Source organism: Adiantum capillus-veneris, chromosome 6 (genome assembly GCF_014529385.1).
Source record: "Adiantum capillus-veneris isolate H3 chromosome 6, ASM1452938v2, whole genome shotgun sequence".
Taxonomy (NCBI): Eukaryota; Viridiplantae; Streptophyta; class Polypodiopsida; order Polypodiales; family Pteridaceae; genus Adiantum; species Adiantum capillus-veneris.
The window spans coordinates 162240741-162254850 of record NC_140936.1 but is presented as its reverse complement, the minus strand read 5'-3'; the positions used below and the strand labels follow the sequence as shown (position 1 = coordinate 162254850).

Here is a 14110-nt window from a genome sequence, read left to right as displayed (position 1 = left end):
CCATTAAGAAAGAAGATCATGGATGAAGCACACGCTCGCCTTATGCGGGTAATCGGGGTATTCTCCCTACGACCTTAGCAATGGAAAGATATTTCTTTTGGCCTAGCCTTAAAGCAGACATTGATAAGTATGTCAGGGAATGCTTGGATTGCCAAAAAGTGAAATATGATCGGCATAAGACGCCTGGGTTGCTACAACCATTGCCTGTGCCTAATGAACCTTGGGAAAGTATTGCCATGGACTTCATCATGGACCTCCCTAGAACTCAGACTGGAAATGACGCGATCTGGACCATTGTGGACAGGTTTAGCAAGCAAGCACACTTTATACCAGTCAAGAAAACGATCAAAGCAGATCATATGGCTAGGGTCTTTCTGGCACAGATCTTTAAGCATCATGGAATGCCTAAGTCTATTGTGAGTGATCGAGATCCTCGCATGATAGGAAATTTTTGGCGTGCCTTGATGCATAATCTTGGTACGAAGTTGAATTTTTCATCTGCCTACCATCCTCAAACGGACGGGCAAAGTGAGATAGCCAATTCCACAGTATTGGATATGTTAAAAGCTTATGTGTCAGACCGGCAATATGACTGGGAGAAATATTTGCCCCTTGTCGAGTATGCGTATAACAATACCATACATTCATCGACGGGGAAAGCACCTTTTGAGATTCTCTATGGTAAGCCGTTGCTTCCACCGATCCTTTTAACTAAGGATAAGATCTTTGCAACAGATGAATTTGTCCGGGATTTGGACACACCCTACGGGCAAGTTAGGAGAGCTATTCTACGCTCTCAGGAAAAGCATAAGAAAGCTGCAGACAAGCATAGGAGGAATCTAGACTTAACAGTCGGACAGTTAGTCTTACTCAAGTTTGAGAAGGCAAGACTTAAGAAACAAGCGTCTCATAAGGGGAAGGTGGTAAAACTTTCTACCCGTTATTATGGGCCGTTTAAGATCACTAAGCAAGTGAATGATGTCACATTCCGATTAGAGCTACCGCCTAATTGGAGGATCCATAATGCTTTCCGTGTTAGTTTACTCCGGCCGTATGTGGGACCGCCTTTGAGTCAGCCTAGTGCTGAGGAACCTCCTGAGGTTGAGGAAACAGAAGAAAACTCCAACCGGAGCAGATAGTAAGTCATCAAGAGCAGCCCCTCAAGTTCGGAAAAATAACACGGAAGTATTTCGTTAAGTTTAAGAACTATTAGAATTTAGATGCCCAGTGGATGACGCAGGAGGAATTAGCAGCTTATCCCGAGATACTGGAGGTATATGTCCAAGCACTACAGTTGAGGTCATCTGTTTAGAAGCCAGAGGGATGTTGCTAATTGGACTATTTTCTTATTTTTAATGATTAATCTCTTTTTTAGGATATTTTATTGTGTGCACTAAGAACTGTTAAAAGATTGTAGCTATAGGAACTGCCATCAAGAACGGACAAACTCTGATGTGTCATTTGATGGGTGACGGTAAACATCGCAAAGGAGTTTCCGTAAGTTCGTGGACCGGAAACTGCAAGTGTTCGTGTGACGACTGAGTACGGAGGTCGCTTTTCCGAGGAAGGAGCGACAGGTATACACTATTGATACGCATTGAGAATTGTTGCTTTGTGTGGGGTGACGGTAAACATCGCAAAGGAGTTTCCGTAAGTTCGGTGGAAAGGGCCGGGGTACGAGTGCCCCTGATGCGTCGCATGATGGGTGATGAGTGCATCAGTAAGAAGGCATCCCGTAGGCTAAGGAGGAAATCCGAACTGAGTAAGAAAATACGCGTAAGAACGCAAGCACAAGAATAAAGATGGGTTCAATAAAGCTTTTTACGAAAAGCAAGAACATTCGCGGGAGGGCAGATGTTTTCCCGCGAGGAGTCTGTGTCTGCATTGCATCTGTGCCGTGTCCTGCACCTGGGGACGCCTGGAATGTGTTTTTGTAGCATTGTTTTCACTAACTGAGTGAGTTTTTAAAGTTTGAACAAGTTCACACTTTATTTTATAAAGTGGCCGGTCACTTTTAAGTGACCAGCCCTTTTATTAATAAAATAAAGCAAGCAAGGCTCTTAAAAAAAAGCTAGCGCTAAAAGCTAACGCAGGGGGCTGAAATTGCAATCTCTCTCTCTCCTCTCTCTAGGAGCGCCAGGCTCTGCTTTTTGGGCCTCTATTCCTGCCGGGTGCCAAACCCTATAAAAGGGTAAGCCAGCCTTCCAGTTTTCAGCATGCCGGAAGCAACAGAAAGCACTAGCGCTGGGATTCTAGAGCAGAGACTGGCGACCGGAAACTGCAAGTGTTCGTGTGACGACTAAGTACGGAGGTCGCTTTTCCGAGGAAGGAGCGACAGGTATTCAGTATTGATACGCATTGAGAATTGTTGCTTTGTGTGGTTTGTTTTGCAGGAACCTCTCGTCTTACAGGAAAGTACGGCTTTACGCCTAAGTCCCTTACGGGAAAGTAAGGTCTCGCGCCTAAGTCCCTTACGGGAAGGAACAGCCTTGTGCCCAAGCCCTTTACGGGAAAGCACGACCTTTGGGTCTAAGATTCCAGAACGGAGGGGTTTCCTCGGGTTCTCGTGCTTGTATAAGAATTCTCCCTGAATAAAAGAATACTCTTAACGGGGGGGGGGGCAGCCCATCTTCTGGTCCCCAATACTGTGTCGATCTTCTCCCTTCTCTCATGTTTGCAAAGTATTATAATTTTCAGATTTGCTAAGTGCTCGTGTACGCTCCCGTTTTGTGACAATACTCCTTGCCTGAATCTTCGTTGTGATCCCTTCCCGCATCTCCGAATGCAGAGGGAGTTGACTGATCCTTGTCTGAAGCCATAGGTACCGCGGAAAAAAAATTAGGGATCAAATTTCCCACAGGAGAGAAATCAGCCGTGCTCTGATACCACTGTAACGGATTTGGACACTCCAAGTCAAGAATCTACTGTGACAGCACCAAATAACCACTTCAAAACAGTTCACAGTTCACAATTAATCCGACACTTGCCCGGTAGAGTTCCGTGCCTAGAGATATTGGCCCCAAAGACTAGTGCCCCTTTCGATATTTCTTTTTATATTAATCTGAGTTCAAAGTACAAGGGTGCGGGTAGGCGCTCACACTCTGCGTCCAGATGCTCTGAGTTGTGAGAGGCCAGCCCGTTAATTTAAAGGTTACATGGGATGCCAAAAGCAGAGCCCCCAAAAGCTGAAAATCAAAAGCTTCTTAAAAATAAAGCATAAAATTTCTCTCTCTCTCTCTCTCTCTCTCTCTCTCTCTCTCTCTCTCTCTCTCTCTCTCTCTCTCGCTTAATAAAAATAAAGCGAAGAGGCTTTCTCTCTCTTGCTTAATAAAGCAAAGAGGCTTTCTCTCAATTGCGTAGAAATCAGCAGCAAGCAAAAGCGTAGCGAAAAGGATCGCCCAAAAGTTGCTGCAACTGCTTTCCGAAAAATCCGCCGCAAATCGCGGGCTGCCGTACAGCTACCACGTGTCAGGCCACGTCAATAAATTAGGGTTTCTGATTTTCTGCAGTTAGGGTTAGGGTTTCAGAAAATTAGGGTTTTTAATTTTCTGCAATTAGGGTTAGGGTTTCAACAAATTAGGGTTTTTCATTTTCTGCAGAGCGGACAGCCACGTCATCACTTTGTGACACCCGGAGCGATTCTGATATGATGATATCCGCTTTTCAAATCAATCCAACTGAAACAAGAGGATCCCTGAAGGTCAAGAATATCATCGATCCTTGGAATTGGAAATCTATTCTTGATAGTGATTTTATTGAGAGCTCTTTAGTCAATGCACATCCTCCAAGATTCATCTTTCGTTAGTACCAATAAAACCGGAGAACAGTAGGGTGAAGTACGCGATTGGATGAGACCCTTTTCAAGAAGGTCTTTCACTTGGTTCATGATTTCTTCATTCTAGGCTCGGCTAACATGCTAAGGTGGCCGGTTCGTGGTGTGCTTCCACGAATCAGATCAGTAGGGGATACACATTTCCAAAAAGAAAATAAAAAGGTATCTTCTACGATGCTGCCGACGAGAAGCGCGATAAAAAAACAACTTAAAAAAGTTGCTTCGCAATCTCTCTCTCTCTCTCTCTCTCTCTCTCTCTCTCTCTCTCTCTCTCTCTCTCTCTCTCAGCTCATTAGAGCCAAGGCATCAGTACCACGGGCCATTATCCGAGAAGAGCTAGCGGCCCCCCCACTTGTGGTGGAGGCGCTCACCAGATCGATCTCCTTCATAAACCACACATGGGCACTTCCTAGAGACAGATATGCTCACATAGCACTTGAATCCTCTCGACAGTTAGCCATACAAGGAGATACAACATGCTGGTATGGGGAGATGACATCATGGTTTCAGGCACATGGGTTCAACATAGACAGGTTGCCACCATTCCATTACTCATTGGATGCACCATCTCTTACCCTTACACAGTCAGAGATCACCAAGCTCATCCGCCAAGACCTGACCCAGCTAGACACTAGGAGGACATGAATACAACCAGCACAGGAATTGGGCACGAAGATGGCTTTCTACAGAGACCACCTCCTCCAGCTTACGGAAGATGGTTTTGTGGCGAGACCCAGATACATGGATACCCACTTGTCTCATGGGCACGAAGATGGCTTTCTACAGAGACCACCTCCTCCAACTTACGGAAGATGGTTTTGTGGCGAGACCCAGATACATGGATACCCACTTGTCTCATGGGATACGATGTGCTATTGGCCAGTTACGCACATCTTCTCACCAGTTGCGGATTGAGACTGGGAGATACAGCGGAGTACCAGCAGAGGACAGGACATGTCCCTTGTGTAACATGAAACCTGAGACAAAGCTACACTATACATGCCGCTGCCCCGTCTACTACGAGATCCGAGGTCGCTTCCTTTACTTGTTCAGAGAAGGTTTTGAACCACTCTCGAGTGTCATGGGATACGAAGATCAGAGATGTCTGGGTTTGTTCTTGCTCGAGCTGCGCAGACACAGAGATAGCCTGATGAATGGCGAGGCTAGCCAGTCTCAAAGACGGATCACAAACTTCTTCAGAGCAGACACGGGATAGCCGCAAGAGCCACCCCCACAGCAAAGCTCCCCCTCGTCTCACACCAAAGACACACTGATTGACCGAGCGATTGAACTGGGGAAATCCAAGCGCCCGCGACTGCGAAGAACTACACAGCATCGACAGAGGCTACGACAAAAAATTTGGAGCACGCTGGCCAGGCATGCACGACGCCCGATCAGACTACTAACAATGGAGGAAATTGATGAGATTCGCCAACGACCGATGCTGGATCTCTTGTGATTCAGCTATCCCAACAAGCCGCCCATTTCTTTGCTTAGTTTTTGCTTGACTCACATCAACCAACTTAGGACCCCATAGTATATATCTTTGTTTTGTACTGTTGTTAGGTTATTTTGTTACTCTGACTTTGTATCAGATCCACCACTTTCTAACTTTCGGGTCTCATAGGTCATTATGGCCTTTTGAAGACGTTAATATAACATTTCATGTCATTTCTCATGCGCAGTTACAAACCAAGCAGGTAACAAGCTTCTTCTCTCCCTCGCTCTCTCTCAGGCCCAGAGTGCGCAAGGTACTGCTCTCGAGAGGTCGTAGATGGCGGGGTAGATCTGAAGAGGTCGCAAGTGACAACGCAGCCATGAAATGAAAAGATGTGGCGGCATCTTTCGTAGGGCAGCTACCAACAAAAACTGGCAAAAAGAGCAGGGCAAGCCCCGGCTTCGTGCGAAGGGGGGATGCTTGAGTGGATTTTTTTTAAAACTTAATCAGGGCAGACCAGATCAAGTAGGGCATTTGCTCGGATGGCTTAGAGTAGGAGTAACCATCGCCTATCAGCCTGCTCTCGAAACCTATAGTCGTCCTCTCCCTTTTACAGGAGGAGTTTGTAAGAGGAAAATACCCTCATAAAGAGATGGTATATTCCAGGTTATTGAATAAAATAGAAGTAGAGCGAGTAGGAGAATATAGTCCTCATGATGAGATAAGGGTAACTCGCCTGGCAGGCCTTTTGAGAAACAGTCAACATGTGTTTCCAAAAAATCTTGTCGTTCTTGGTCTAGTTCAGACATGTTCGTTTGTTGTTCATCATTTAACTCTTTCAAATAGATTGAGTAAACAAAAAGACTCGATTTCATTACTTTTAAAATGGCCGAAGCCGATACAATAGGGACAAACTCGCGCTTCAATTTTATATCTAGTACAATTTTTCTACACTTCTCATTTGTCAAAGTCGCTCTCTTGGCCCAATAGTCGACCACGGTATTGTTCTTATGGTACCAAGGGATTCCTAGGAGGACATCACACCCTTCTAAAGGCATGATGTAAAAGTCCTCATGACCTAAATAGTAAATACCCCTGATAATGCAAACAAAGTTTGCCAATGACGGGCGTAATGGCTACATCCCGTCCGACCGCCGCTACAACTGCCACCGTCGGTGGCCCCATCCTGTCGGGCGTAATCTCGAGCCACGCCGCCTTGGCTCCTCCATCAAAAAAGATAAGGTCTTCCTGATCTTTCACTTTGCCCCATGCGCGGCAAAGTTCTGTACTTTCATCCATCTGGTTTGGGTCGGTTCCCATGCAATCCGGTACCAGTCCTCCTTTTATCTTTCCTTTTCTGCGACGTTCCTCCGCTACTGTAGAACTCTTTGGCTTGTCTTCAGGCTGTCCTCGCTGTGCCTTTTTGGGGCACTTTGCGGAGATGTGCCCTTGTTCCCCGCAACCAAAACACTTCCCCTCTTTGAGATAGTTATCCCTTTGTTCGGGGTCGTGTATCTTTCTTTTCCTGGGGATCCTTTTTCTTTCTATTGTCATTGTTCGAGGTCTGTCTGGTCCTTTGAGTCAAAATTTCATCAGTGGGGTAAGTAAAATTCCTTGAATCTATCGAGAATCCCCGTTTCGCATGTCCCATTAGTTGTTGTATAAACTCACACTTTTGTTCAAGGCAGTAATCTTGGATCTCTGTAGGGAGTCCGTGTAACAAACTTGGACACCCCAAGTCAAGATTCTACCACGACACAACAGAGATTCACTTCAAAACAATTCACAAAGACGACAAGGTAGGCCCCCACAAGATAAAATAGCCATCAGCAAAGGAGTCAACAATGCTCCTCAAAATGGAAACCACAAAATTGACGAATCCTCTCTTTTCAATCTCTCAAAACCTGGAATCATCATTACTTCGATCTTTCAGAAGTGAAACAACAAAACAGAAGAAATGGCAAGGGTATTGCCTGGTTTTAAGTGAGAAGATTATAAAACCTTACCATGGAAGAATGCAACTTGACAGGTCTCCACAAGTAATGAAAAGGGAATTGCACAAGATTATAGAGCACAAGGATGGAGAGAGGTAACTTGCCTGGTGTAGACCCGTCTGAAGTAAGCTATCGCAGTTGCAACGACTCTACATACAGACCAAAACAATCAAATAAGCAAGCAAATAATTGTAACACCTTTAAGTTGAACATCTTCATGAAACACAACAGCCATCCAAGAACGTTAGCAAACAAGATTTCTAAGCGGACAATAAATAAGTTGGACAAGTGAGTAAAACATCCTCAAGTACAGCAAGACATGTAGTCCCACTACACAGACGGAATACCTTTTGCACAAACCAAAACTAGCCCAAGTTGCTGCTAAAAGACTACTTAAATATAAGGGGCGTAGCCTGATGAAGAAAGACTGATCCTTTCACATGTGCGTCCTCCTTGAGCCGTCCAGCACTGCTTGTGCTTAAAGCACCGATACCGTAACTATCATTGTATTCATACATCTGATGCCTTTTTCCGCACATTGCTAAACAAGGATATACCTAGTTAGCAAACTAACTATGCTTCAAAACAGCAAGGTGAATAGGTTGGTTACTCTGCATTTAATAGATTGATTGAATGTCTCAGTACGCTAAACTGTATTGTGATGACACAGGACACAAAGGTCTGTAACGCTTTTTGCTGGTGTTACCATAAGAAGCCTCTCTATTTTAATGGATTCTAAACTGTTTCAGACTTAACTTCAGAACATGTTTTGAATTGACAGGCAAATTTGATTCTTCCTATGAAATTCTCAATTATCATTCAGTCTATTGCATATAACAACTTCTGTGCCAAGAACTTACACCTTTCCAAGGATTACACAAAGCGTTATTCCTAAATCTGTCTGTCAATTTAAGACGGTGCCTTTGTACCAGGCAACCATCATAATCCACGCAAAAGAAGTCACTAGTTCTACAAAATGTCTTCCTGAAGACCTCCATAGAAAACAGACAATGCCAGTGGGAAGTCCAAAAAGTTCCTGTCTGCTTGGAGCAATATCAATAATGGATCCAGATGCAACAAAAAAAAAAAGGATATCCAGAACTTCACTCAGGCTTGAAATTTTTTCAAGCTCAAAAAAAACTGTTTTGAGAGACAAAAGTAAAAAGTGCAACTTTAGAACTGCTTTAATCCTACATTATAAGTGCTGATTTGCTATACCCACTACATTAATTTTTGCAAATGCACATAACCAGCACATAGAACTGATTCAAATGATATCCAAACCCAGGAAAAAGTAATATCACATGTGCATTCTTTCACCTGTGTCTAATTTTTGCTTGTTGAGCCAAGGATTGTATATCTGTTGACAGACAAAAGGTAAGGTGAATACTCCACCTATCAAAAACAATAGTATCAAAAGGCATAAAAAGTATCATTTTTTTAAAAAGAATTAATGCACCAAAGTCATCAAAGACCTTAAAGCTGAATTTCTTTCCTGTAACATTATGTTTGAACTAGGAAAATAAACGCAAACACCACCTTCTTACAATTTGAAATAAGAGATGAAAAGTAGGAGCTTTCATTTCGTGGAGCTCTTATATGAGGGTTCGTGATTCTTGCATTGCAACAGGATGAATATATGTAATCAAGCATGACAATCGTCACATCTATTTCAAAATAGCTCAATAACTCACTCTCAGCAATGAACATACAACTGTCAAAGTGGTGGCCACCCGCCTTAAATCACAATTAACGCATTCAAAATAAAGTCTGCTATATCATAAACCTGGTAATGCAACAGTGTATGATCCGTGCATGACAACACGTATGAAACATGTGATTAAACCACCCCCATAAGCTAGACAGATTGTGAAGCTACTCACAGTATCAATACAGCATGTGACAAGTATTGATTTTTGACAACAGATCACTCCTCCATCAAATGTCAGTTGATGTGTATCCAACCACTAAAACAACGGTATGGACACAATTGCTGTGCTTAAGACATTGGCGTCAATCTCGGATATAGGAGACTTAGAATTGCTCAAAATCTATTTGTGCTGTCATTCAAGTCTCTGTAACATTGCTAAACCTTAGCTTGCTTCACTTCTAAAAGTTTCCAAAGCTCATAGAGGGTCACCATAGTAACATGGGACAGGGAACGGAAACAGATGCAGCCAAAGTTACAAAATTAAAAAGACCACGCTATCCACTTTACGCATTCCACTTTGAGAGGCATCAATGTCAGCATAAAATTGCATCAAGTGGAAGAGAATATAGATAGGAAATGGAAAATGGAAAATACTAGAGAGTCAGAACTCTAGACTCAAGTATAACATGTAGTAGTGAGATTTGAGAAAAAGGGAAAGGGTGAAGCCTCAAGCCGCCATACGTCTTAGGTGCCCACCAAAGGCTGAGGGTGAATCAGCCCTGGCCACCCATTCTTAGGTTCCCAAAGACTGGAAACATATAGAGCCCTTGATGAATTAATCTACCCATTGCTATCTTCATCTCAAATGAGTGACTAAATAGTCTCCCAAATTCTACAGTGCCCCATTCTTAGATCCCCAAGTGAAAAGAAAGCGAGGTCTCAATCAATTGCTCTCCCCATTGCTCCCTTGATCTCAATGAGGGGGTTAGTAAATAGGTGCACTTTCCTCTCAAAGTGTCTACAATGAGTGCCCTAATGTCCCCTAAAATATTCTTGCAAATACTCATCTCATCTATGAAAGTTGATGTGCATCCTGCACATAAAAATTACCACTCAATAATGCTAGCCAAGCATTGGAAATCTCTGTATGGGTCTGTTTCTTATATGTGGTCCAAGCCATCAAACATCCTGTAAGGTAAAAAAACCCACCCTTTCCATAAAACACACATCAGCCCAATAAAATAGATGTAAGCCAATGATGCAGTGCTTCAAAAGACGGTTACTGGCTCTCACCTCTTCAAACGAAAATAAACTAGAAAGTGTAAAGTGGACCACATACATTGTGACATGCCTATTTTGACAATTTTCACATCTTCCTCTGTAAGTCCACGCTCTAAGTCAGCTGGAAGCACACGACCTATTTTTTCCTCATCATGAAGTGTCTTACTGCAAAAAATCAAGAAGCACAGTTGGATACAGAAATTTTACATGCAAACAAAAAAGCAGGAATCAAGATACACAAGGCATGAAGTAGATCACAATCTAGCAAACACAAGATAAAAGATATTATTAGGATTGCCAAAACTCTCTGAAAATAGATAACAACAACCAGTGGTAGAATTGAGCTTCTGCCACAAGATCAATAATGCCAACATCAAAAAATATGCTGGTAATAATTTTGGACAAAATATTCAACGTCTTAAAATATGTGCAATTATTAAACCCTGCTGTATATAGCAGGTTATGGCTTTTACATAAATAGTCTCCCAAGAGAAAATAGAAGACCATAAGTCGACCAAATATATTTAATGTTCCCTAGGTTGCATCTTCAAAAAACCAAAATAGCAGCCCATAATGAATCAACACCTTGGGTCACCAGCAATTCTTTTTAGTATGAGTGACAAATCTTGACAGTTTTAAGTCAAGTTGTGAACTTAATGTCGACATAGCTCACTCTAGGTCATTTTCAGAAAAGCTCAAACCACATATTTTTAAGGGCGGCAAACAAGCATAAACTAGACATACCTCACAATATGAGACATCTACGCTAGACATGGTTTTCAGAATAATGTCACAAAGAATACCCTCTACACAATGGAGGGGTCGGGTCTAACATTATGTATATTTAACCATTTAACAAAGGGAAGAGCTCAAAGCAGAGCGAAAACAATGTGCCTGCATCGATGAAAGACTGTGGGTAATGATGTACTGAATAGTTTTCCATCTTGGCCAGCATGCTTTCTAACATTATGTCATTGAAATGGGAAAATGGACGTACTAGTGAGAAGAAGTCCAAAAGTTCGCTGCCATTCAAGCCCCCTGAAATATCAAACATGGCAATTGTTAGCTCTCTGATGTGTGATTACCTCAACTAAGAGCTCATGAAAATATACGCGTCTTCATATTTTTCCCCGACATATTAACAGTTTTATCATTTTAGTTTCTTAAGTAGGCAGTTCAAAGCAAGCATTTTATTTGTCAGCCCTGATTTGAACTTTTAAAGTCAAAATTAAAGGATGCTATACCTTGAGATTTTGATACAGCATGAGCATGTTACCTTTGAAGAAAAACAAGAATAAGAAGAGAAAACACATTCCTTTGGCATAGCTAAAGCCCAATTTTCTGAAGACAACATACTCTGGTGAAGAGTAAGGACAGCAATTCAAAATTCATACAAGACTTCAAAGTTGATTACCCCCCAAACAAGAAAAAAGAGAAAACAATTACTCCTCTACTGAGCTTATACAGACTTAGTGAGATTGTTAATCAAGAACTTACTTTGAATGCTGCAGCAGTCATCCTCTATTCGCAAGTTGAGGATCCTTGATGCCTGAGAAAAATAAATAGACAGATAAATACCTGAAATTCTATCACAGACTCGTTCTCCTTTTTGCAATATTTTAATACGTTTCACTGAGCTGGCAAGCAGGCTAGTACGCAGAACTCATTCTCTAATGAAAATCAACTCTGCAATCCTGTAGGCTTGCAATAATTTTAAACACAGCTAGACATTCACGTCGGAAACATCGGAATGTCATATTTCTGCCAGTTAGAAAACATTTGCAGGGATAAAGGACTAACAGTTTACCTTAGGATGACCAAGTTATGGAGTTTCCGCACATTCTCTAAAATGAGGCAGAATACATGCATTGTATAAGGAAAACGGAGGTAGATTCATCATAGTTATATCCAGTGGTGTCTTTCACTACAGCGTTGCAAAGGCCCTTCTTTATGAGAAAGGGTCTCAAGCATGGCTGACTTGAGGATATATGGTCCTGCCAAACACAAACTCTTTACTAATTCGAGAATATTTGTAGTTTCTTGTCAATATAGACCCACCATCATCAGAACTAATTATCAACTGAAAGGTGTGCATGATGAGGAGTATGTTTTCATATCCTACATGGGAGCAAGCTTTCTCGCTACCGGCCCCAAACCAAAGCTTTGCACTCCACAGCTATAATTCATCCTCACACTTCTCTGTTTTGTAAATCGAGTGGTAATCTGATGTAGTTTTGTCTAATTTCTGCCTCTCACTTCATTGTCCTCTAGTTCAGAAATCGATCGTGAAGCTGTGAACTGAAATACCCAAAGAGAGATGCAGAAATTAAGAAAACATCAGCTTCTCCAATGAGCAGGTGAAGGAGGGTAGAGAGTATAGGGAGGAAGGAGCGTAGAGAGTATAGAGGAGCGCATTGTTAAAGAGGTACTTACTCAGTAGCAAAAGTGGGTCGGAAAACGCCCTCCCATCGACAGGGCTCCCTCGACACAGGCCCAACGTACACACTCCATTCACTTCGACATGAACATACCTTCAAACGGAGTCGAACCTGGGTTCTACCAGTGTTTCCGAAGAACATTTTTCTGAACAAATAGAACAAGTGCTGCTAGGCATAGTAGAAATTTCTTTTTGACATGCAATTTTCCAAGCCTCTTTTCATATGCTTTGCGTAATGCGATCAACTTATATAGTTTTCCATATATAATGTTAACTCAAGGGTGTAAACACAAACAATGACAGGCAATTTTGAGTTTCTAACATGTCAAATGACATGATTAAAGCACTTGTTTGATAGGCCCTTCACAAAAAAAAATAGGTGTCAATTTTAAGCCTTGATTCTAAGTCTAGGTCCCACTTTAAAAGTTTTACATCTCTAAGATTATTTTTTTAAAATGTAAGCACAGAATATTGATTTAGAAAAGCACCCCTAAGCTCTACATCCTTAAGCTTTAAAGCCCTATGCTCTAGATACCACTTCAAAAATTCTACATCCTTAAACTCTAGATCTCTAAGTAGTAAATCCCACTTTAAAAGCTCTAAAGTTCTAAGCCCTAAAATTCTAGCACCCCGGGATGACCTTATCCCTACGTGTGGGTCCATGTAACCTTTTCACTTTCTTTAAGTCAAAGTTTTACCTTTTTTATTTTAAAACTATAAATCTTCATTGGAGACCTTACTTTAAAAATTTTACATCCTTAAGTTATGAACTTAGCTTTAAAATCTCTAAAAATAAAAATAAAAATAAAAAATCTCTAGAGATTAAAGCTCTAAAGGATAGATCCCTTCCTTAAAGTTCGAACTAACAAAAATAACAATCTTATAAATGACAACTTTAGTCCATCACCTGAAGTTTCAACGGGTGAAAGAACTTCTCAAAATAGAAAGGTGACTCTTGGGATTTGTGGAACCACCCATTATGCTAAGTCTTTAGAAGTTAACCTCTGAGGCTTTCAAGGATTCATGCTTTCAAAGGCAACCCAAAATCCCTTCCTTGGTAAATGAGCATTCACTTTATATTTCAAAACTCAAGACATGTCCATCGTTAGATTTACACACTCTTCATTTAAATGATTGCCCACCATCTTATTTCAACCAATCAATATTTTTTGCCTATCAAAGAATGCTTGAAAATACAACTCATCCTTTTTTCTATTTTAATCAGCAAAAAGAGAAGGCATCTTTATAGCCTTTGCCCTTTGGGCAGGCCAAAAAATTGGGCTTTTGAAATTTACGAGTTTTTCTCCAAAATTTTGCAGGTTTATAACTAAACTATGAAAAATCTTACAGGTCTTTCAAATTGTAAATTTTTATTGTGCAGGTAGAAGCCAAAAGCTAGCAGGTGCATTGTAACTATTTACAGGTTTTTTGTGAACTGTGGTTCTACCTCTCATGATGCTTTTGTGGTTTTATCATC

General features: G+C 41.6%; 1 protein-coding gene across 4 annotated transcripts in view; it reads right to left on the bottom strand.

Moving 5' to 3' along the window:
* Nucleotides 1–12780, bottom strand: part of LOC147456631 (cyclin-C1-1-like) — a 77374-nt gene extending 64594 nt beyond the window's left edge. For 2 of the 4 annotated variants that reach the window (XM_086515060.1, XM_086515062.1), the window contains exons 1-7: nt 12319–12476; nt 12004–12190; nt 11694–11745; nt 11194–11234; nt 10255–10361; nt 8585–8624; nt 7369–7413 (exon numbers count right to left, since the gene is read on the bottom strand). In XM_086515060.1, coding sequence (XP_086371186.1) covers nt 7369–7413; nt 8585–8624; nt 10255–10361; nt 11194–11225 — 224 coding nt within the window. In that variant the 5' untranslated portion in view covers nt 11226–11234; nt 11694–11745; nt 12004–12190; nt 12319–12476. Of the gene's footprint in view, nt 1–7368; nt 7414–8584; nt 8660–10254; nt 10362–11193; nt 11235–11693; nt 11746–12003; nt 12191–12318; nt 12477–12629 lie in introns of those variants that run through there. The other 2 variants (XM_086515061.1, XM_086515063.1) reach the window with 2 other exon arrangements.
* Between the last annotated feature and the right edge of the window lie 1330 nt (nt 12781–14110).